The 24,342-nt window shown below is 38.1% G+C and overlaps 1 protein-coding gene across 1 annotated transcript in view; it reads right to left on the bottom strand.

The window, feature by feature from the left end:
- TSPAN8 (tetraspanin 8) overlaps positions 1-20,034 on the bottom strand; it is a 41,075-nt gene extending 21,041 nt beyond the window's left edge. Inside the window, exons 1-4 of the mRNA XM_060193460.1 lie at positions 19,822-20,034; positions 16,080-16,168; positions 14,060-14,202; positions 2,354-2,416 (exon numbers count right to left, since the gene is read on the bottom strand). Coding sequence (XP_060049443.1) covers positions 2,354-2,416; positions 14,060-14,119 — 123 coding nt within the window. The 5' untranslated portion in view covers positions 14,120-14,202; positions 16,080-16,168; positions 19,822-20,034. The remainder of the gene's footprint in view (positions 1-2,353; positions 2,417-14,059; positions 14,203-16,079; positions 16,169-19,821) is intronic.
- Between the last annotated feature and the right edge of the window lie 4,308 nt (positions 20,035-24,342).

Here is a 24,342-nt window from a genome sequence, read left to right as displayed (position 1 = left end):
ACTTTGACCCCAGATGTGGATTAACACCATCTCAGAGACAACAATTCTCCCTAATCAATGGGGTTTACAATCAACAATATTTATACACCTTTCCCATATGTGGGAGCTACTCTCTTCCCTGATCCAGCTTTCTGGTCCTTCTTCCAACCATGACATCATCTCCCCAGACAATAGTTAGTATCCACCTGCATATCAGATTTCAGGCTCAGGGGAAAACAAACAAACAAAAACTAGTATAACCACAGGCCCTTTGGAATATAACTAAAATATGCCTACTAGCTATCTACAAAACGGAGATTTCCGTCCCCCCTCCCCCAACTCTTCATCTGCACTATTCCAGCCTTTGGGCCCATGATTGCTCAACAATTTGGCTTTGTATGTTAACTCTCTTGTCAACCAACAGATGCTAGCACAATGCTGACCAGACAACCAATGTTGTCCTAGAGCTCCGCTTCCCCAGAGCCCGTCCCTACTAGAGAAAGAGAGAGACAGGCTGGGAGTATGGATTGACCTGTCAATGTCCATGTTCAGTGGGGAAGCAATTACAGAAGCCAGACCTTCAACATTCTGCATCTCACAGTGACCTTGGGTCCATACTTCCAGAGGGTTAAAGAATAGGAAAGCTATCAGGGGAGGGGATGGGATACTGAGTTCTGGTAGTGGGAACTGTGTGGAGTCGTACCCCTCTTATCCTATGGTTTAGTCAATGTTTGCTTTTTATAAATAAAAAATTAAAATATATATAATATATTCACTGTAATTTCTTAACAGACTAAACATGAGGAAAAGAAAATGTTCCCATATCAATAGAAATAAAGCAAAATAAAAAGCAGACATCATACACATTTTAAGAAGACAAAGCACTTTCCAAATAGGTGACTGCAGGCTGCGTGGTGGTGCATCTGATTGAGCATGTGCATTACCATGAGCATTACCATGAGCATTACTATGCATGAGCATTACTATGCACAAAGACCCAGGTTCAGTCCCCACTCCCTATATGCATAGAGGATGCCTCACAAGCAATAAAGCAGGTCTACAGGTGTCTATCTTTCTCTCTCCCTCTCTATATTCTCCTCTTGTCTCAATTTATGTCTTAGCTGGTAAACAGTGAAGTGGGAGGCAGGTTCAAACTGTGACAAAACAAGAGTACCATCCAGGTATTTTTTTCTTTTTTTAATATTTATTTTATTATAGGAGGGAGAGAGAGAATCTAGAAAATAACTTAGGTACTTGCAGTGCTGGAAACTTAACAAGGAACCTCAGGCATTCAAGTGAAGTGCAATAAATTCTCTACCAGTGGAACCATTTCCTCAGCCTCTTCCTGTTATAAGACATTACCCTGGATGACACTCATCATCTCCAACTAACCTTGTACTTTTTTGCCTTAAAATTTGATGCAGATTCTTCCCTAGTACAACTACTCTTAATCTTTCCTTTTAGATTACCGATCTTGGGATCAAATTGTTGTTCTATCATGCACTATAAGAATTATTCTTGGTGGAAGAAAAAAAAAAAAGTAGTCTCAGAGTCCACAGGCAGATCCACTACACCAGCCCAGCAGTCTATGCCTAGTAGCTATCTAGAAAACGGAGACACCCACCCCCCAAATCTTCATCTGCACTATTCCAGCCTTTAGGTTCATGACTAGTCAACAATTTGTTTGGCTTATATCTTAACTCTCTCTTCAGCCACCAGGTTCCAGATGCTAGCATGATGCCAACAAGACTTCCCTGGACAGACAATCCCACCAATGTGTCCTAGAGCTATGATTCCCCAGAACCCTGCCCCACCAGGGAAAGAGAGAGGCAGGCTGGGAGTATGAATCAACCTGTTCAGCAGGGAAGCAATTACAGAAGCCAGACCTTCTATCTTGTGCATCCCACAATGACCTTGGGTTAAAGAATAGGAAAGCTATCAGGGAAGGTGATGGGATACAGAGTTCTGGTGGTGGAAATTGTGTGGAGCTGTACCCCTCTTATCCTATGTTTTTGTCAGTGTTTCCTTTTTATAAATAAATTTTAAAAAGTAGTCTATATCCTCAAGCTACATTTCAGGATGGTCTTAAGCAAAAACTGAAAGAGGCTAATTTCCATTTCAATCTTTCTTATCTTTACTTTCATTGCAGTTTTCCTATTTTGCTCTAACACCTTTTTCATTCTATGAAAGGATTGCTCCATGCCTAGCAAGTCCCAGGCACACAGTATTTATGATGAACTAAATTCCAAAATCACACAGCTGTTCAAATGATTACATGATTACTCAACTAAAATGTTTAATGTCATTACTTTGATCATTAGAGGAAAACCAATTACTTGGGGTGAAGTGGAAATGCTTTGATTTATTTATCTACCTCTTTAATATTTTTGTCTCTTATTAACCAAGTTGTCACTGACAATACCAGCACACCACAGAGCTGCAAAATAAAAAGAGAAAGAAATTTTAGAGTACAACTAAAGTAAACTGCAATTCTAATTCCATACACTTCTAGCCTTCTGGTAATAATAGCTTAACAATAATTATGTTAGTATCTGTGTGAAGCTATAAAGAACATTCAAGTATACATAATTGCTAAAGTGTTCCACTGTATTTGTTTAGTAAGAATGATTGTTCCCAATCCCCATTCCATTCAAGTCAAGGAAAAGAAGTCATTACCATGAAAACCAAAAAAATGATTTTTCCATGTTTCAGATCTCTGCTTTTACTAGATTTCCACATATAAAAGACTATTCACAATAGTTTAAAGGTGAAATAATCCTACTAAGCCCTTCAGTTTGTCTCTGGGAAGTTATCTTGGGTCAGATGAGAAAGAAATAACTAATCATCAAACATTTCTTCAAAAATTCAAGAAGTTGGTATCACAGAGAAAACATTTAACAAAACTGTACTTCCACAAAACTTTTTGTACCCAGATATACTCTTAAAAATAAGTTCTTTTAGGTGGTAAAGCTTACCCAGAAAGAAAGAACAATGAGACATAGTACTTACAGTCTTAAATTCCTCTAATGACTTTACCAGATTATTTAATTTGGATCAAAGCCAACAAATAAAATGTGAAACACATTTTACTTTTGAGTAAGGTTAACTTTTAGGGTTTTTGCTTTTTGAGATATATATATCAAAAAAATCAAAGATTTTTTATTAGATAGAAATAGTGAGAAGATTGGTAGCATATCAGGCACAGCAGACCTTGGAGGACATCCTAGACTATTCTTTCCATATGTTTTGATAGAAAAATGCTTTGAGTTCCCTGTTCCCCCTGCCCACAAAACCTGGTGACCTTGTAGCATCATTGATTCCACACATGGTTGAGCCATATGCCTGAAATCCCGTAACAGCACTTTTAATGACTTCTCATTACTTTTGTGTGGAAATAGAATCAAGAGTCTTGTCAAGACATTTAGAGTGCAGTAAGTAGCTGAAAAGAATTCATGTTTCCCAAATGACTTCAAACCTCATCTAGGGTCAAACTCTTTATTTTGGATAAAGAAACTAGAATCCTAAGAGATAATAATCATATTATGAAAATCCACCATTCCTTCTAACCCAGTGCTTATATTCCTACAAAATAAAAGGCTATCACAGAAACCTAAAGCGCTCTATTAAATCACCAAGGAACCTAGCCCTGTCTTATAAACACACACACACACACACACACACACACACACACACACACACACACACACACAATAAATACAAACTACTGAAAAAACAGCTTTTTAGCTGAAAAATCCTCCTTATTTCTCTCCTCTTCTACAAGTTAAATGTAAAATGTTCACAATTTTATGTGGATTTTTTTTTGCTGCTATTATTTAATTTGTTCAGACATTTTCTCTCCTTCCCCCCCCCCGCTCCACCTTCAAGTAGATTTATACTGATTATCCTAGCAGTCTTTCTGACCTTTAGATTAACTGGAAAAAAATATTACTGGGAGCTGGACAGTGGCACAAAGGTTAAGCAGGCATAGTACTATGCACGAGGGCCTGTGCAGGAACTAGGGTTCAAGCCTCCCACTCTCCACCTACAGCCAGGATGCTTCACAAGTGGTAAAGCAGATCTGTACATCTCTCTCTCTCTCACTCTGTCTGTCTCTCTCCCTCTCCCTCTGTCTCTCCCTTTCCCCTTCCCCTATCAATTTCTTTCTGCCCTGTCAAATAAAATAGAAGGAAAAAAATGACTGCCAAGAGTGATGGATTTGCAGTGCTGGCACCAAGCCCCAGCGATAACCCTGGTGGCAATACAAAAAAAAGAAATAGCCATAGTTTTGTTATCCTTATCTCATAGTTATTTGTAAATAGACCACTGAGAAAACTTTAATAGCCTTAAAAGCTAAGAATATGATTACTTTTAAACTTTTAACTTTATTTTAGTGTGAATGTCTAGTTCACTCTTTCAATGTATTTAGATAGTAAACCACTAATAAATCTGATTAAATCAATCACACTTATCCCTTATGTGATAACATCTAGTCCTCCCAACCACTAGTGTTATATTCTTCAGTCACATGTAATTTTTAACACTTCAAAGATGGAATATTAAAACAGCAAGGTGACACCACTACACATCTATTAGAATGACTAAAGTCTGGAACAATAGTTTCAGACGGTACAGAAAATATGGAGAAACAGAAACTCTTATTGCTGGTGAAAATGCATAATTACACTGATATTTTTAAGACAGTTTGTCAGATTTCTATAAAACTAAATGTACTCTCAACCTTATGACCCAGCAACCAGGCTTCTTGATAGTCACCTCGAGTTTAAAACTTATACTCACACAAAAGTCAGCACAAAGATACTTGTAAAATTTTTGTTTATAATTTGCCAAGCCTGGGAGTTGCCATAATGTCCATCAACTGGTGAATGAATAACAAACTTTGGTACAGATACACAATGGAGTATTATTCAGCATTAAAAAGAAGTGAGATATCAAAATATGTAAAGACATGGAAAAAGCCTAAGTGCACATTACTAAATAAAAGAACTCAATTTGAAAATGGAGCCTATTATAAAACCCTCATCTGTACGACATTCTGGAAAATGCAAAACTATGATAAAAGCAAAAAAAGATCAGGGGTTGCATAAGAGTTAGAGACATAGCACAGAGGGTTCTTAGAGTAGTAATATAACGGAGGCCGGGCAGTAGTGCAGTGAGTTAAGCATACATGGCACGAAGCGCAAGGACCAGTGTAAGGATCCAGTTCGAGGCCCCCGGCTTCCCACCTGCAGGGGGGTCGCTTCACAGGTGGTGAAGCAGGTTTGCAGGTGTCTGTCTCTCCCCCTCTCTGTTTTCCCTCCCTCTCTTGATTTCTCTCTGTCCTATCCAACAACAACGACAAACAACAAGGGCAGCAAAAGGGAAAAAATAGCCACTGGGAGCAGTGAATTCATAATGCAGGCACTGAGCCCCAGCAATAACCCTGAAGGCAATAAATAAATAAATAAATAAATAAATAGTAAAATAACTGTGATATTTAAATGGTGGATATGTGTCAATCTCATCCATTAGTCTAAACCCATATGATTTACAACACAAAGAATGAATCTTAAGGCAAACTATTTTTCTTTGGGTGATTATGCTGTAACATTATAGGTTTATCAGTTGTAAAAATTCAGCACTCTGGTGAAAGATGTTGATAATGGAGATGGCTGTGCATGTGTAGGGGTGTGATTTGTGTGACAAATGTCTGTACCTTCCTCTCAATTTTGTTGTGAATCTAAAATGTCTCTAAAAAAATAAACTTTATTCGTTGCCTTCAACCTTCACTGTTCTGGCCTTTTTTTTTCCCAGAGAGAAAGAAGCAAAGACAGAGAGATGGAGAAAGAGAAAGATTATACAACACCAAAGCTCTCCCGTGTGTGTGTGTGTGTGTGTGTGTGTGTGTGTGTGTGTGTGTGTGTGTGTGTTTGTGTGTAAGATGGGGCTGAGATCAAACATGGGTCAAGTACATGACAAAGTAGGCACACTATTCAGATACAATCTTGCTAGTTGTAAAAAGATTATTTTTAAAAAAAAACTCAAATAGTAATTTCAGAATAATATTTTTCTAAACTCCAAATTCCATACCTTGCTAATTTTTAAAGAGATTTTGGATTCAGACAAAGTATCATTTCCATACTTTTCTCTAAACTTCACACTCTTAAAATTAAAGCACAAAAAGGTTAACAAACTTCCTAAAAGCCACATAGCTAGTGGCAAAAGAACTGAAGCTCAGCCTGAGTGTTCAATTGTTGTTAAAATTTGGAGGCTCCAGCTGGCCGGGCTAGCTTCACGGGCGGGTAACAGAGACGACCAGAGACATACGGCTGGGCAGGGAAGCTGTATTTCTTTATTCAGGAACAACGATTCATAAACTAAGACAAACTAATCACCAAACAGAACTCTGTTGCCTCTTTCCCCCGCGACAGCGCCGAGCACTCGCTAACTCTGCAACTCTCCAACTCTGGAACTCTGGAACCCTCTCAGGGTTCCTTGGGGCGGGGTCAAGCAGGCCCAGGAAACTAGCAGGACTGATCCAAATTTTCTTTGCAGGTGGAGAGCTAGAACAACCCAATGTAAAGCATACAACATTCAACCACTGGGCATTAAAAACTTTTGTCATAGCTATAGTCCCATGTTGATTGCAAAGTGGCTACAAAGTTCACATATTTTTTCACTAAAGTCAAGTCTTTATCTTAAGGACAGTATTGACCAACAGAATGAAATTCTTTATTTCCTTCTTTCTTTTCTTTCCTTCATTCCTTTATTTCCTTTTCTTTTCTCTCCTTTTATTCCTTCTCTCCATCCCTTCCTTCCCTTCCTTCCTCCCTCCCTTCCTTCCTTTCTTTCTTTCTTTCTTTTGTATACCCCTATCTCATAGTAAGGTCTGTATTGCCTTCACTCTTTTAATTACTCTCAGCATATTCAATCTAAGACTTGGGAACCACTAAAAATATAGTAGTGAAAATTTAAAATGCTGATTCAACAATATTTATACACCTTTCCCATATTTGGGAGCTACTCTCTTCCCTGATCCAGCTTTCTAGTGTTTTTTCCAGCCATGATATCATTTCCCCAGAGAATGACTTGGGTCCACCTGCATATGTCAGGCTCAGGGAAAAAAAAAAAAAACTAGTATAGTCATGGGCCCTTTGGAATACAACTAAAATAGGCCTACTATCTATCTACAAAATGGAGACCCCAAATCTTCATCTGCAGTATTACAGCCTTTAGGTTCATGATTAGTCAACAATTTGTTCTGCTTTGTATCTTAACTCTTCTTTCAGCCACCAGGTTCCAGATGCTAACTTGATGCCAACCAGACTTCCTGGGCAGGTGACTCCACCAATGTGTCCTGGAGCCCTGCTTCTCCTGAGCCCTTCCCCACCAGAGAAAGAGAGAGACAGAGTGGGAGTATGTATTGACCTGCCAATGTCCATATTCACTGGGAAAGCATGTATTGACCATGTTCAGTGGGAAAGCATGTATTGACCTGCCAATGCCCATGTTCAGTGGGTGACAAATCTAGCAGATGGAGACTTGTCTCAAGTGGCCTCCCCCAGGGCTCTGTTCTGGCTCCTACGCTATTTAATATTTACATCAATGACCTTCCAGAAACCTCTTCAAGGAAGTTCATCTACGCCGATGACATCTGCTGTGCAACTCAGGCATCCAAGTTTGACGTCCTCGAGGAAACACTCACGAAAGACATGTCTCTGATATCTGATTACTGTAAAAAATGGCGACTAATTCCTAGCACTGCAAAAACAGTATCATCTGTTTTCCATCTACACCATGCCTCGGCCTCGCGTGAGCTTAATGTGCAGCTTGACGATACGAGAATCCGGCATGAAGCCCAGCCAGTCTATCTTGGCATTACTCTCGATTGCACCCTGTCATTTCATGAACATATCATAAAAACTGCAGCAAAGGTGGGCGCAAGGAATAACATCATTGCAAGACTGGCCAGCTCCTCATGGGGCGTGAGCGCTTCCACACTACGATCATCATCTCTGGCATTATGCTATTCCACTGCAGAATACTGTGCCCCAGTATGGTTCCGTAGCCCCCATGTCCACTTGGTCGATTCCAAATTATATTCCTCCATGAGGATAATTTCTGGAACCATCCGTTCCACCCCGGTTCCATGGATGCCAGTTCTTAGCAACATCGCCCTGCCAGATATTCGTCGGGATGCGGCATCATCTAAGTTCATTTCCCACATCTACGCTTGACCGGACCTGCCAATATACGCGGATATCTTCGCCCACCCTGTCCAACGCTTGATGTCTCGTCATCCAATCTGGTCCCCTACGCCTACACTGAACTTCTCTGTTCCAGACTCTTGGAAACAGAGTTTTAGCAGTCAGGTGAGGTAAAGAACAAACACCTCATCAGAGACCCCTGCAAGCGTCAACCTGGCTTTGACCTAGCACGTTATGATTGAGCCCTCCTCAATCGCTATCAAACAGGCCATGGCCGGTGTGCCGCTATGTTCCATCGCTGGGGAGCCAGAGACGACCCGAACTGCCCCTGCAGCTACAGACAGACTATCACCCACATAGTCAACAACTGCCACCTCTCCAGATTCACAGGAGGTCTCGAAACTTTACATCAGGCTCAACCTGACGCTGTTGACTGGCTACGGAAGAAGGGCAAATGCTAGAAGAAGAAGTGGGAAAGCAATTACAGAAGCCAGACCTTCTACCTTCTGCACTCCATAATGACCCTGGGTCCATGTTCCCAGAGGGATAAAGAATGGGAAAGGTATCAATTACAAAGAAGACTAAGGCAAGTATAAACCTTTGGGACTACATCAAATTAAAAAGCTTCTGCATAGCAAAAGAAACCACTACCCAAACAAAGAGACACCTCACAGAATGGGAGAAGATCTTTACACGCCATACATTAGTCAAGAAGCTGATAACCAAATTATATGTATATCTTGCCAAACTCAATAACAAGAAAACAAATAACCCTATCCAAAAATGGGGAGAGCACATGGACAGAATATTCACCACAGAAGAAATCCAAAAGGCTGAGAAACACATGAAAAAAAAAAATGCTCCAAGTCTTTGAAAGAGAATTGCAAATAAAGACAATAGTAAGATACCGCTTGACTCCTGTGAGAATGTCATACATCAGAAAAGATAGCAGCAGCAAATGCTGGAGAGGTTGTGGAGTCAAAGGAACCCTCCTGCATGGCTTGTGGGAATGTAAATTGGTCCAGCCTCTGTGGAAAGCAGTCTGGAGAACTCTCAGGCTAGAAATGGACCTATCCTATGACCCTGCAATTCCTCTCCTGGGGATATACCCTAAGGAACCCAACACACCCATCCAAAAAGATCTGTGTACATATATGTTCTTAGCGGCAAATTTTGTAATAGCCAAAACCTGGAAGCAACCCAGGTATCCAACAGATGAGTGGCTGAGCAGGCTGTGGTACATATACACAATGGAATACTATTCAGCTATTAAAAACGGTGACTTCATTGTTTTCAGCAGATCTTGGATGGAGCTTCAAAAAATCATGTTAAGTGAAATAAGTCAGAAACAGAAAGATGAATATGTAATGATCACACTCTCAGGCAGAAGTTGAAAAACAAGATCAGAGGAGAAAACACAAGTAGAACCTGAACTGGAATTGGCATATTGCATCAAAGTAAAAGACTCTGGGGTGGATGGGGGGGGGGGGGTTACAGGTTCAAAAAGGATGACAAAGGACCTAATGGGGGTTGTATTGTTATATGGAAACTGGGAAATGTTATGCATGTACAAACTATTGTATTTACTGTCGAATGTAAAATTTTAATTCCCCAATAAAGAAATTTAAAAAAAAGAATAGGAAAGTTATCAGGGGAGGGGATGGGACATGGAACTCTGGTGGTGGGAATTGTGTGGAGTTGTACTCCTCTTACTACGGTTTTTGTCAGTTTTTCCTTTTTATAAATAAACATTTAAAAATGCTGATTTGTGGAAGTATTTCCAAGTTCTGACTTACTTCATATCTTATGTGTTGACTTCTTTCAGTTGCTGCTACATTTGACTTTATAACTTGATTCCTCCTTTTTACTTGACCTCATTTGGAATTGGTAATTTACTCACTCTGCTCTCCTCCATTAAGCTGGTCTCTCCATAGCTCTCTGCTTCTGTTCCATTGCATCTTAGGAACCAAAGGCTCCAGGTTTCACTTATTCAAATCCCAAAGAAGCCCCAAGTATCTATAATACTCACAAATCTGACTTGTCTGAGAGGAGTAAAAGAAAATTTTGATATTTAATCTGTATTTGACAAAAGACTTAGATAACCAGATCTTATAACTATCATCTATTATCTACAACACCTCCAGTTTATTTCAACTTTTATCAAACTCTATCATGAATGATTAGGGAATAATTTTCACTTTACATTTTTTCTTCAGATATTAGTTCTAACAAGTGGAAATCAATGTATATTTAACTGGTTTAGCTCCAGTTCCCCTACAATTGAAGGTGGTATGTTTAGCAGAAATAACCATAAGCATCTTTCAGTGATATTTCAACATCTGGCCCTACTTTGCAAAGGCTTAGCCTTGTAAGTTACAGCATAAAGAATACATTTGAAAACATAAAGCCATGGATATGTACAAGAAAACCACATCTGTGGGACCGTTAAAATTTTGCTTAAGTAAACATTAGGAATGTGACAAATTGCTAATTTCCTATGAAGGGTTGTAAAATTCCAACTGAGAACTCTACATTGGGGGGTAAAATTCCAACTGAGAACTCTGCATTGGGGGTAAAGGGGAAAGTGAAAACAGGAACGCTTCTCCAACTTCAGATATTCTTCCTGCTGTTTATATTTGAATTGAACTAATGATATCCACCTATTGGCTGAGAAATGACTTATCAGTGGTCTTTATAACTACTGCTCTCACTCAAAGACTCCATTTCAAGTTGTCTCATATAAAAATTGTACATACTATCACCGGGCTAGTAGAAGATTATGGCTTTGTAACTCAGGGGAAGTTAGAAATATCTAAATGAAATCAACAGCATTAGAAAACCCATTTCTTCACTATCACAAAAACTAAGAAAGACAGTAACCACAAAATAATTAGACCTCCCCAGAAAGCAGTGATATGTCTAAATATAGCATGGTACCCATTTCTGCAGCTCACCCTGCACCCCAATATTAATAAACCTGAACCGATAATACACTCCTTTCTTTAGTCTGTCTTCATTTTAGATTGGAGATAAAGATTTACCCACAAATTGCTGATTAGCTAATGACACACTGATCTCTAATGTATTTACAACAGCCACTATCATGAATAACAATTCATGTTTTTAAATCTCACACTTTGATGATTGCTACTTGTTTAGATAATTTAGGGAATCTTATTAAAGTAACAGTTTATTAGCGTGTTCGTATTTTCATTTGTTGAAATGGGCCCTGTATAATCCATCTCATTTTAAAAAAGGCAATAGTTATAACTTTTTGAAAACAAATGTCAGGATTTCTTGGAGAAAAAAAAAAAACCAAGTTAATGGCATAATATAAGCAAATGAATCTGGAGTATCTTGTGAGAAAGTCCTCAGTTAATTAGGATCATCTCAAAAGTACTCAGGTCAATTTGAAGAAGCCAAAAATGGAATAAGTTGTACATCTATGAAGATCAAACTGTGATAGTATTTAAAGATAGATAGATAGATAGACAGACAGACAGACAGACAGATATGTTAATCAGGGTAATCATTGGGACTCACAACTTCACCATTTTTTATTAACCAGAGCACTGCTCAACTCTGGCTTATGGTGGTGGTGGTGGGAGGATGGATTGAACCTAGGACTTTGGAGCCTCAGGCACGAGAGAGTCTGTTTACATAACCATTATACCCTTGCCCACAACGCCACCATTCTTTTTTTTATAAAATTTCTTATATTTACTTATTTTCCCTTTTGTTGCCCTTTTTTAAAATTTTTATTGTAATTGATGTCATCATAGTTGGATAAGACAGACAGAAATGGAGAGAGGAGGGGAAGACAGAAAGGGGGAGAGAAAGACAGACACATACAGATCTGTTTCACCACCTGTGAAGTGACTCCCCAGCAGGTGGGGAGCCAGGGGCCCAAACTGGGATCTTTAGTCGGTCCTTGTGCTTAGCGCCACCTGCGCTTATCCCACTGTGCTACCGCCCAACTCCCTACTCCACCATTCTTATTGGCCATTTTTACTTTTGATTTTTATTTCTGTTTTTGATAGAGTATGACAGACAAAGAGAGAGTAAGAGATAGAAAAAAAAGAGAAAAAGGCACCTGCAGCACTGCTCCAAGATTGGGAAGCCTCCCTTTCAGTTGAGGATGAGGGACTTGAACTTAGGTCTCCACATATGGTATTGTGTGCACCATCACCTAACCTTAAATCTACTTCAGAGGGATACTAATATATTGGTTTATCACCATTGGATGATGCCATATAATTAATTCATCATTTCAAAATCTGTTAGGAATAAGAAACAGTTACAATGAATTTTTAAATAAAAACTGTGAGCCACTGGTAACCAATAAGTAAATAAGTAACTTCTTTATATTGATTATTATTCCTGCATCTGGGAAATGGCTCAGTGGTAGAGAAAGGACTCAGACTTAATCACCTTACCTGTTAAGGCTTCTGTTAAATGCAAAGTCATTATACAATAAGGCTTTATTCTTATAGTTAAGTTTATGAGTCATTATTAACTTAGACCATTAGAAATTCACCAATATGTAAATATCAGCTGCCTGTTTACTAAAAGTAACCAGGCACAAAATAAAACCAGAGTATTTTCTTGATTTTTAAGATAGAGACAGGAAGGCAAAGAAGCAGACAAGGAGTGTGTGTGTGTGTGTGTGTGAGAGAGAGAAGAGAGAGAGAGAGAGAGAGAGAGAGAGAGAGAGAGACAGCACAACACCTAAGCTTCCTTCAGTGTAGTAGGGGTCAGGCTCAAACCTGGGTCAGATACATGGCAAAGCAGCACATTATCTCTGTAAGCTATTTCACTGGCCTTTCATAGGTCAATCTGGCATACAAAATAATTTTGGGGGGGCCAGGTGTTGGTGCACCTGGTTGAGTACACATGTTACAGTGCAGAAGGACCCAGGTTTGAACCCCTGGTCCCCACCTACAGGGGAAAGTTTCACAAGTGGTGAAGAACTGCAAGTGTCTCCCTCCCTCTCTATCTCCCCTTCCCTCTCAATTTCTGGCTGTCTCTATCCAATAAATAAATAAAGATAACAAAATAATTTTATTTAAATGTTTGAATTGTTTTCACTGATTTATATGTCAATTGTACTATATGTCGTAAAAATTATAGCACCAATTTCTTAGTATCACAATCTATTCTCTCATACCTTATTCTCTCATTTCCAATATTTGATGCCATTCATGAATTTATTTTCTTTGTCTTATGCCAAGTAACTTTAAAGAGAATCATAAGAACTTGCCAATATACAAACTGTTGATTAAAAGGTGGGATGATGATGCACAAAACATTAAATTACTGATACCTACCTACTGGCTTAGTTTAATCGTTTTGTGATGAAATAATGTTATTGAGTCCATCTCAAGTTGCTTATGACCCATTGTTTATTCTCTGAATCTCAGAATGATTCTCCTCTAATGTCTGTCATAAGACACCTCATCATTCACTTGTTTCAAACACAGATAAAAAGGGTAGGATTCAGGGGTTGGACTCTGGCTGAGAACACATCAGATTTTTCCCACAAGGTCCTTAAGCTAGAGAGGCCTGCATGACTTACATCTAAGAATAATTGCCCTTTAAAGGATATTTTTCCTCTGTGATTGTTTTGCAATATCAAAACATTTATGAAATGTTTACCCTCGCAGATTCTGAAAGTGTACTTTTTTTTTTTGAGTCACTGGCTCTTTCTTAATTACTGAAATAACCAAAGAACGAACAAACAAATCCAAACAAGTAAATGAAAAGTACATTTTCCTCTTCCTCCTGTTCCTCTAGTGCAGAGTCTGTTCTCATTTACGATATTTATATCAAGATCCCCTTTCTTGCATAAAATTGATAATTAAAAGAAAAACACTTACCCAGAATAAGAAGTTGAAGATAAACATAAAATGTTTTATCCAGGTACTCACACCTGCCATGTCTGAAAAGGATGAAGATTCTAGATGCAATGAATTTAACTTTGTTACAGGATTGTCCTGCAATATACTCTAGAGTAATTTGCCTGCACAGATTGTTGTGCTCACAGTCTCAGAGAAGAAATACACAGTAAAGAAATAGAGAAGCGTAGTTCAGTTACTAATGTAGATAAAAAAGAAATTTTAACTCACACATTTTAATAACACAAGGGAGAATCTCTAGGTAAGTTGTGCTTCCTAAGACACTGAGCTAGGATATGTTTTGACCCTTTCTCTTAACTGCCTCATCTAAATAAACAGTTATGGGAGCAGTGCTGGATCAGGGAGAGAATGGCATAGTGATACCAGGCATTTCAGAAACTATAAACCATATTCTCAGCCTTCCATTTCCATGGCAGGGAAAGAACATTGTTTTCCACTGAGATAAAGGGACTTTGTCTCATTTTTACAGTATATTTCTCAAGGATACAAAAATTTCTTCCAGATGCAATAGAATGTGTTAAAAGAAAAAAAAACCTGTAAAAATCTAAAGACTTATAGTCTCTAACTTTTGATCTTTCATTCCAGGAAAGTGGAAAAACCAATTACATTTACCTTTCTTCCAATGTTTCTAAATTTATTTCAAAACAGTTCCATGAAGCTGCCTAAAATGCAACATACCTGGAGGTTGGGTGGGATGGTGAAGGGGAGATAGCTTTCCTCATAAAAAGACCCTTCACTTTTTATCTTTACTTATTTCAATGTAAAAGAAAACAAAATTCCCAGGAGTCAGTCTCTTGACTACCCCTGTTCTGTTCCTTTTATAACATATAGCTATTTTGATAACTCTGTTTTTAAGGTTTTTGCATTTCTCTCATTCTGGTAAATTCCATCTAGCAGTATCTATTCTCCACCAACTCTATTTCTGAATTCCTAGTTCTCCGGAACACCAACAAGAAAAATTTAAATGAGAAGGTGGTCATAGTTCAGTGACCCTAAATTACACTATTTGTTTCTGGTGCTAATAGAAGGCAGCTGTCCCAGGTAAAAGAAAAATTCTCTGCCCTAATCAGGGAGGTGTAGACTGCATTTGTGTAAACAGTTTGGTTCATGCTAATTTCCACATCCTGTCTCTTAACAGGAGTTCTCCCCCCCCCAAAAAAAAGAATTTTATACTTCAAAAGATTGTGGAGAAAAAGGATTCTTTAAAATCTGTTATATTCTATACATAAGCAAGCATGAACTTCTATATTTTGTATTAAAAGAACATTTTAAAATTTTTCATAGACATGCAAGGATGTTTTTGAAAGAATACCATGTCAACTGTAAACTATATGTATATAGTATTATTTCCACTGACATTAGTGGAAATAAATTTTACTATTAAAGACAAATTTAGGACTCACTCAAAAAAATTATAGCTACTTAATAATCTTAATGCGGTGTTTTGTGATATCTCCTAATAAAACAAAATGGAAATAACCTCACAAACTTTTACTGAGATACCAATGCATACAAGATTATCCATAACTGAAGAGGTTATAATTGCCAAGATAAAAAAGGGGCTGGTGTATGGGAAATGCTGCAGTGGATAAAGCACTGGACTCTCAAGCATAAGGTCCTGAATTCAATCCTCGGCAGCACATGTACCAGAGTATTGTATGGTTCTTTCTCTCCTCCTATCTGGGGGAAGTGGAGAGAAAGCTCACCAAGTAGGGTGAATGCCTTGTCATGATTTGAGCCTCGGCACAAACGGGGTGGTGTTATGACAAGATAGGAAGTTTCAATGTTATGGTATTTCTCCTTCTGTCTCTCTATCTGAATGAAAAGTGGCAGTTAAATCACTCATGTGTGAGGCTTCAGCTGCAAAAAAGAAAAAAAATAATCTGGAGTCCTAAAGATGATTATTCTTTACAAATGTAATAAAAAGAAATAGATCATAAATCAATGTTCACCAAAAAAAAAAATGCATTGAGTTACCTACCAAATTTCAGTTTGGAGAAGAATGTATTTTTGTTGATGATTCAGAATCTCCTTGGAAAGAATATAGTCTTCATTTAAATCATTATTGAACTGAAACAACAACAAAATTAATATTGTACTTTTACAGGTAAATGACTATGTAACAGACACACCAGTCCAACATATATATCAAACAAACTATTCCTCTAAATTTATACCCCAATAAATTTTATAATCATAGATGGTTTACACAAACTAAATACTGTAAGTCATGTTGCATTCTTCCATTTTTCTTGCCTCAATTCCAATTACTTTCCTTAGCTTATTGACCTCTGAAATTTCCTTCAAATATTTTTTTCAAACCTCTTATATGAGTCATTTCAATAAAATTTTAGTCTCCTTGTTTGTCTCTTCTCTCTCTTATGTTTCTTAGCACCCCAGAACTATTTCTTAAACGTAATCCTACACACACACACACACACACACACACACACACACACACACACACACTTCTCTTTATAAAATATTTGTTGAGCATGTAATTCTTATTAAATACCAATTTCATCATGGTTTTCTTACGTACAAGATAAAATTTTGATTACTTAGAAAGGAATTTAAGGGTAGCACACCTGGTTGAATGTACATGTTACAATGCTCAAAGACCTGGGTTTGAGCCCCCAGTCCCCACTTGCAGGGGGTATAGCTTTCTAAGTGGTGAAGCAGTGTTGCAGGTCTCTCTGTCTCTCTGTCTCTCTCTCTATCTCTATCTCTCTAACCCCCTTCCCTCTCAATTTCTGGCTGTCTCTATCCAATAAATAAAGATAATTTAAAATTTAAAAATATGTATCTCTTTTTAAAAAGGCATTTAAAGCACATGGTAAGCAAGCCTCTACCCATCTTCCTCTGGTATATTCCCTTGCTCCACTCTCCCTAAGCAATCTCTAATTCTAGGCTCCGTAGCTGTAAACTTTTTGCACAGACATATTCCTTGATATCTTATGCTTCCGTGCCATGTAATTCCTCCTGCCTGGAATATCTATCTCCACCTTCTCAAGCCGGTCACTTATTGCAAAACACCAATTAGTGTTCAGCTCAAACAGCACTTCACATGTACAAGCCAAGCCTCTCCCCACTGACTGACTTCTCCCCACACTGGGGAGATCTACTGGCTTCTCTGTCCTTGTGCCCATTTTTACTACAACAAGCTTTTACCCTAAAGTTGGCCTCATTTATAACACTGACTTTTATGTCTGCTTGAAAGGTCAGGATCTTGACCTAATCATCTCTATATCTACAGCAATGGCTATGAAGACAAAAGGATGTATAATTGCAGCCAAAGTCTCTAGAAAGTTCAACTAAGGATTTCCTCTAGAGAGAAAAACAACAAATGAACAACAAATGTATCAAATACCTACTGGTTCCCAGCCACAATACTGGGTACTGGAGATATAACAGTTTATAAAATAAGATTAAAATCTCTGCATTCATGGGGTATTTTAATATGATATGCAAATAAACTGGGTAACAAGATTTGGGAAGCACAAATAAAAATAAATCATCTTATTACAATAGAATCTAAACATAAGAATCCTTATTAGTATCAATTTTAAGTATAATCAGGTAACTTGAACATCTACTGTATACTGAGCCTAGAGTGTGGAACGAACAATATAAAAATGCTCCCAATATCACAAATTTTAAAATTACAAAAAGGAAGATAGCTTTCTCTTTGTATTTTGTTTTCAAAACCTAGCTAGCCAGTGTATTTGTCAGTGGAATGTACAGTGAAAACCCAAACCATGTGTTTTAGAGAAAAGTTTAGATTCCCTTTTATCTTTTATTTTCCTCTATCGTCAATGTCACATTACATTATACGGTTTTCTTAGGGTATTGTGAATATTCAATTTACTTCTTTAAAGCATATTTAACAAGAGGAATTATGTTAAAGCTTTGGTCATTATGACTGTAGGTGTGGGTGTAAGTACATGACATCATGCATTCTAAACAATGAAAGTAAAGAGAAAGGGCTGGCACTTATGATCATTTTTCCTTTTGTAAAAGCTTTCTTCTTATTTTGGGAAACCTAAGGTTGCTCATTTAGGGATCTTATGATCCTTGGCAAGAACAGAGCATTGGTTCTTGTATGGCAGACTAATTCCAGCATTCCTGAGACCAACCTTTTTCTTATACTTTGTTTTGAACATGATGCTCTAAGCTCCCTATCTTGTGTACTGGTCCATTAAAATCTTTTGCATATTCCCACTCAGGATGGGAAGCAACTAGTATGGTAATAATCCTTTTTTTCTACTTTTGCAGGGCATTTTGAAACAATACTATCTACTTTTAATTCCAACTCAAAAACAAAACGTGTGTTAGCATTGTCATTGTGAAGTACTAATACAGTGTTCATGAGGAATGGTTATCCAATATTTCCTCAAATCAACATCCTCCCTCTTTCATTTATAAATATTTGTTTTCTAAAGTGTTTTTGAATTTCACTTGGACAGAATGTTATTACTATTGTAGGTTGCATAAAGTAAAATATGAAAGCATGCATGACAACATAGATTTTAGAACACAGAATCTATTATTGATAGTTCAGAAGTAAACACTGATAAAACAAGGTAGGCTGATTAAAAATGCACTTTCTGACCATGATGCTTAGGAATTATCAGACTTTTTCTGTGTTAACTATTTTTATACTTACAGCAGCTACAGCAAGATAAGAAAAAGGCCAGATGCCCGATGAGGCTTATAATCAGTTCTTTCACGTGGCAGTCCTCAAATCTCAACTTTCTTAGCCTTTCATGAGGTGATCTGCTTCTTAGAGCAGATTGACTTAAATTGGTCTCAAGAGAGTAAAAACAATTTTTTTCTCTTTTATTTTTGGAGTCTGGGTTTCATACATGCATATTTTTACCACTTGTAGCTATTTTTATTTCAGATAAAGATATAGAGAGGGAGAGACTGCACAACATCAGAGCTTTCCCTGGTCCTATGTCATCTTCCATGGGTCACAGACCTGGAAAGGGACATGCCCTACCCTGTTAACTATTCCTTTGATTGTAGAATATTAGTTTATTAGCTTAGCAAGAGAAATGTACCTAGCAAGTCATGCAGGATGAGATAGTCACAGATCAGAAAATCTTCTGTAAGAAAACATCACAGTATCCAGAACATAACATACACAAATACGTCCTATGGCAAGAGAGGAAGTGAGGAATATATTTAGTAAAAGAGTCTGTGGGTGCATTAGCTAGATTTCACATGCTGACTACATTATCTCAGGGATCTATTCACTAGATACCATGTAAACAACACTTAGTGACTGCAGCATCATCCTCCTGAATGTTGCAATGACACACCACCAAATTGTATTTGACATGGCCTTCTCTACTACAGTCTATGCCCTCTTGAGCCGTAGTATATCCTCTGAACAAAGTCCATTGAAATTGACTAGATATCCACTTAATAAACTGTAATTACAATTCAGTCCTGCTTCCAAGATCTCATAGTAATTACATTTAAGAAAATTATAATATTCACTAAAATATTTACTACTCTTAGGCCATTCCTATAGATCTAAAAAGTCAGTATTATTTTCTGCTTCTTCATGATGTATGTTCATGAGTTGATCATAAAACTCAACAAGAGATTGGAGAATATAAAATAGAGCTTTGTAATCATAAGGATCATTGAATACTCTGTTTTGTGCCAAGTATTTGCCCAGTTATTTTCATTTTAAATTAAAGTTAAAAACTAACCTGATTTTCTCTGAGTTCTCTCTGCATTGACCCCTTGTTTGGTCAAGTCACAATGCACACATTAGTTGGCAGGCATGATCAGATTTGAGATAAGAGCGATTCAGAAGTAGGCAGTGAAGGACACTTACATAGAAGGTAAGAATAGGGTGGGGATGTTTAATGTTAGCGCCAGACACCACCTGCTCAAACTGAAGGAGCCAACAAAACATTACACTGAATTTAAGATGGACGTATCCCATAACTGGTCAAAATAAGTACAGACACTTTACTCATAATGCTAATTATGATGTCACAAGCAACTGTGCGGAAGGGAGAGAATTTCCCCCCTACCCCTCTCAGTTATTCTGGCTGTTCTAATAAATTGATACATGAAAGATTAACAGAATAATTAGAACAATTTCATTTGGTATAGAGGTCTTATGAATAACTAACATATGAGGCTTATACACTCAAAAAAGATTTAACTTGTCTCATGAAGAAGGGAGAGCAAGAGCACATGAAAGAGAAAGAGAAAGATGCAACAGAGAGAGCATCACAGACATCTACGTAGTGTTGGGAATCAAACTGAGAGCCACTTAACTATTCCCCTAGTCCCGACATTTATATACATTTTTGTAAAAGGGACAATAAGTTGGTGGGTGATTTATAGTACAAAGAAATTTTGGGTTTAGACACTAGTGAGGAAATTAGCAGTCTTTACTTACATATGAGAATGAAGTCCTGATTCTGTCTTTGGCAATAAGGTTGTGTCATTATGCCATTCTCACACTTTAGACATGGGAGATATATTTGTTGGTTTTAGGGAACTGAGAAGGTTAGAGTCTGAATGACTCATCAGCTGTTTTTCAGGCAACTTTAACTCACAATCATAAATAACATACTATTTTAACATGTCTCAACATGACACATTTTACAGTAGAAAAGCTTACTTGACTTGACACAATGTGAATATATTCCACAATTTCTGGTTGTGGGTAGGGGGAAACAGCAGGAAGTCATTGCAAAATGTCATTTAACAGGAAATCCCAAAATTCCACATCATGCCTTTATAAGAAGCAACAAAAAATATCCCAAACACCTTAGACTCTGATTTGAATATTTTTGAGCCATAGAGAGTTATTTATATTTGGAATTTTCATGAGTACATAGAAAACACGATTCTCTCTAGTGTGAGAAAAAGGCTGAGGGGGGAGGGGGTAGTAGTGCAGTGGGTTAAGTGCACATGGTATGAAGAGCGCACAATGTAAGGACCTTGGTTGGAGGCTCTGAATCACCACCTGCAAGGGGGGTCACTTCACAAGCAGTGAAGCAGGTCTGCAGGTGTCTTTCTCTCCCCCTCTCTGTCTTCCCCTCCTCTCTCGATTTCTCTCTGTCCTATCCAACAACAGCAGCAATAGCAACAATAACAGTAATAACAGCAAGGGCAACCAAAATGGGAGAAAAATGGCCCTCAGGAGCAGTGGATCCATAGTGCAGGTACTGAGCCCCATCGATAACCCTAGAGGCGAAAGGAAGGAAGGAAGGAAGGAAGGAAGGAAGGAAGGAAGGAAGGAAGGAAGGAAGGAAGGAAGGAAGATGCAAAAGAAAATGAGTTATTCCACAGTCATACCTGTGGCTTAACATCTAAATCACCATTCCTGAAAGAAGAGAACCTGGCTGTATATGAATGTATCATTTTAACTTCAACAATTCCTATCAGATAAAAGTGTGTTACCTTTAAGTGTGCAAAATCTAAATGAAATTCTTCCAATAACTGGACAGTGAGTACAGCAATTCTCCTAGAATTATCTCATTTCTTTCTTCATTAGTAGAGAGACACTATTAGATGCAAGCCTTATCTTCCCAGCAATTTTCTGAACACCTTGACTGATTCATTAAATGCTTAATTCAGATTGGAAGTAAAAGCATACTGACTGCTTTGGGGTTTTTTTGTTTGTTTGTTTGTTTTTAGGTAGAGACAGTGAGAGAGACCACAGCATGTAACCTTTCTTCAGTGCCATGGTGGCTGGGCTTGAATCTGGGTCACACACTCTCCAAATGAGCCAGTATTTCACCAGCCCTTACAATGGCTTTCCACACAATATACACTACTCTTGCGATAATTTAAGTACCTATGAGTAAAACAAAGTCAAGGGACTGTCTTGGTTTACACACTCTTGTTGACTTCTAGTTTTGAGGAAGTGAAGGAGCAGATCATAACACCTCTCAAAAAATAATCCATAGGAAAATGTACTGACTTTTTTTAACTATAGAAAGCACCAAAAAAATATGCCTTTTAATTTGCTTATTCCATATTCAAATTCTAGATTTCAGAGAGTCAGAAGAATCCTGTAAGTGTTCTTTCTCTGTTCTCTATCCTCTTCACTCATCGTGCTTTCTTGAACACAAGACTGTGAAGAGGTATTGCTAAGCCAAAAAGACTGACTTAGCCAAAATCCCTCAAGAGGAATGTGCAAATCTGGGAACGCATGCCCAGATTTCTAGCTACCGGTACAAGGTCTGATGTATAAGAAGTTTCAGACAGAAATTTCAAGTTTCTAGAGAACCACTGATGTTCAGCCAATCCCCTCAGGAGTTTTTTTGAGAAGGGAATAGTTCAGAAAACAATTCTTTGTTCAGTAAAAGATTTTGTTACACCAAGGCTTTGAACCCTCTCGTGGATTCCCATCACAATTAGAATGAAATCCAAAGTTACACCAAATGAACCTTTGGCTGCCTAAAGGACCTAATTCCCTCCCATGCTCACCCTCACTCTCATGCTGCTCTAATCACACTGGTGCCCTGGCTGATTCTTGGACATGCTAAGTGTATTCTCAAAATGGGGACATCCTGCAAGGCCATCCCATTTCCTCTTTTATCTCTGGAAACCTCTGCATCTATAGAGCTAGGTGGTAAACCTCCCCACTCAGTATATTAATTTTTTTACTTTATATTTTATTGTCTGCTTCCTTTCTATAAAGTAAACTTTAAAATATCAGGATCATTTTCTTTGTTGTTCATTGTGAGAGCCCTGCACTCAGAACATAGTAGGTGTTCAGTAAATATTTACTGACTGAATGACTAAAGAGCACTTGATCTGTATATGCCATCCAACTAAAGAGCACTTGATCTGTATATGCCGTCTGTATATGCCATCCAATTAATGTACGACGACAATAAAAAGGGTCTATCCTCGCCACTGCACTTCTATCACCTAGCACAGTGACTGGCAACTTATCTATAACCAACATATGTGCTGGGATACAGCATTACAAAAGGCAAATGAAGTCCACGCCACACTCATGGACCTTACTGTCTACCAATATGAGATAGAAAACAAGCTAGCGCATAAACAAACACCCAAGAAAACACCAGGAGGACAAGTGGAGGATTCTGTGCCACAAAGTAGACAGTGGGACACCAAAGGAAAGGACATCATATTAGGTGATTTGTTCAGGATGTGAATTCCAAAATGAGTCCTGAAGTCAGAAGCCATGCTAAATAAAATGTGGGTAAGAGAATTTCAGATGAAGGTCAAAGAGGTTAGGAAGGGAAAAAAAGCTTATGAAAGGCAATAGACACTGTGTAGCAGTGGATAAAAAGGTCTTCTGCACTGGGAATGCAGAGACATGGGGATTATAAGGTAACTTACAGCTTTGGGGGAGGTGATTACAGCTTTGGAATGGAATTTTTTTTTCTTTGCCTGTATTTATCTATTTTCCATTAACCCTGGAAATTACCAGTCCTGATGATCTGATTCTTCTTGTTTTCTTCTTAAGATACAGAGGTTCGTCCTTGGCATCCTATTACATTGACTATGCATCAGTGCAAACGTGGAGATGTGTTTACTCTGACGTGTTGATATTCTGTTAGGTTAGTTAGCTCTGTATTCATGCAAACACAGGGGTGAACTCACAGAGTTGCCAAATGGATTGTGGTTTCATGGCCCACTTTTAAGTCATCTAACAATTGTGCACAAAAGTGCTTTAATTTTAAGTTAACCCTTAGCAAAATCCATGAGCAAATTATCTTGATGAAAACTGGAGAATTAAATGAAAGGCTTATGCATATGACATAGCTAGTTTTATTGAGGCTAGTAAAGAGATACAGAATGCTATCTTATTGGAGTTCTGTCTCCTCCTACAGCACTATGTAATCAGAAAGAAGTCTTTGGGCTCCTAGTTCCTCCTAGAAGAAGGAAGGGGATGGCTTCCCTACACTTTGCCTCAAGTGTCCTGACAGTACATCCCCAGGGTACTGATCTCAGGACTCAAAGAGTTTAGACAATCACCCTGAGCCTGACCTGAAGGAAATAACAGGTTCAACTCACAGGGATCATTGCCCCACCACAAAGTGAGCTCAGCACAAAGTGAACTGATGAAAACAAGTACATTTGATGTGCATACCATCAAATCAACAGGGTTTACAATCAACAATATTTATACACCTTTCCCATATTTGAGAGCTACTCTCTTCCCTGATCCAGCTTTCTGGTCCTTCTTCCAGCCATGACATCATCTCCCCAGACAATAATTAGGATCC

The sequence above is a fragment of the Erinaceus europaeus genome, chromosome 7, assembly GCF_950295315.1.
Source record: "Erinaceus europaeus chromosome 7, mEriEur2.1, whole genome shotgun sequence".
NCBI lineage: Eukaryota > Metazoa > Chordata > Mammalia > Eulipotyphla > Erinaceidae > Erinaceus > Erinaceus europaeus.
The sequence above is the reverse complement of the archived record's forward strand: the minus strand, read 5'-3'. Positions and strand labels throughout refer to the sequence as shown.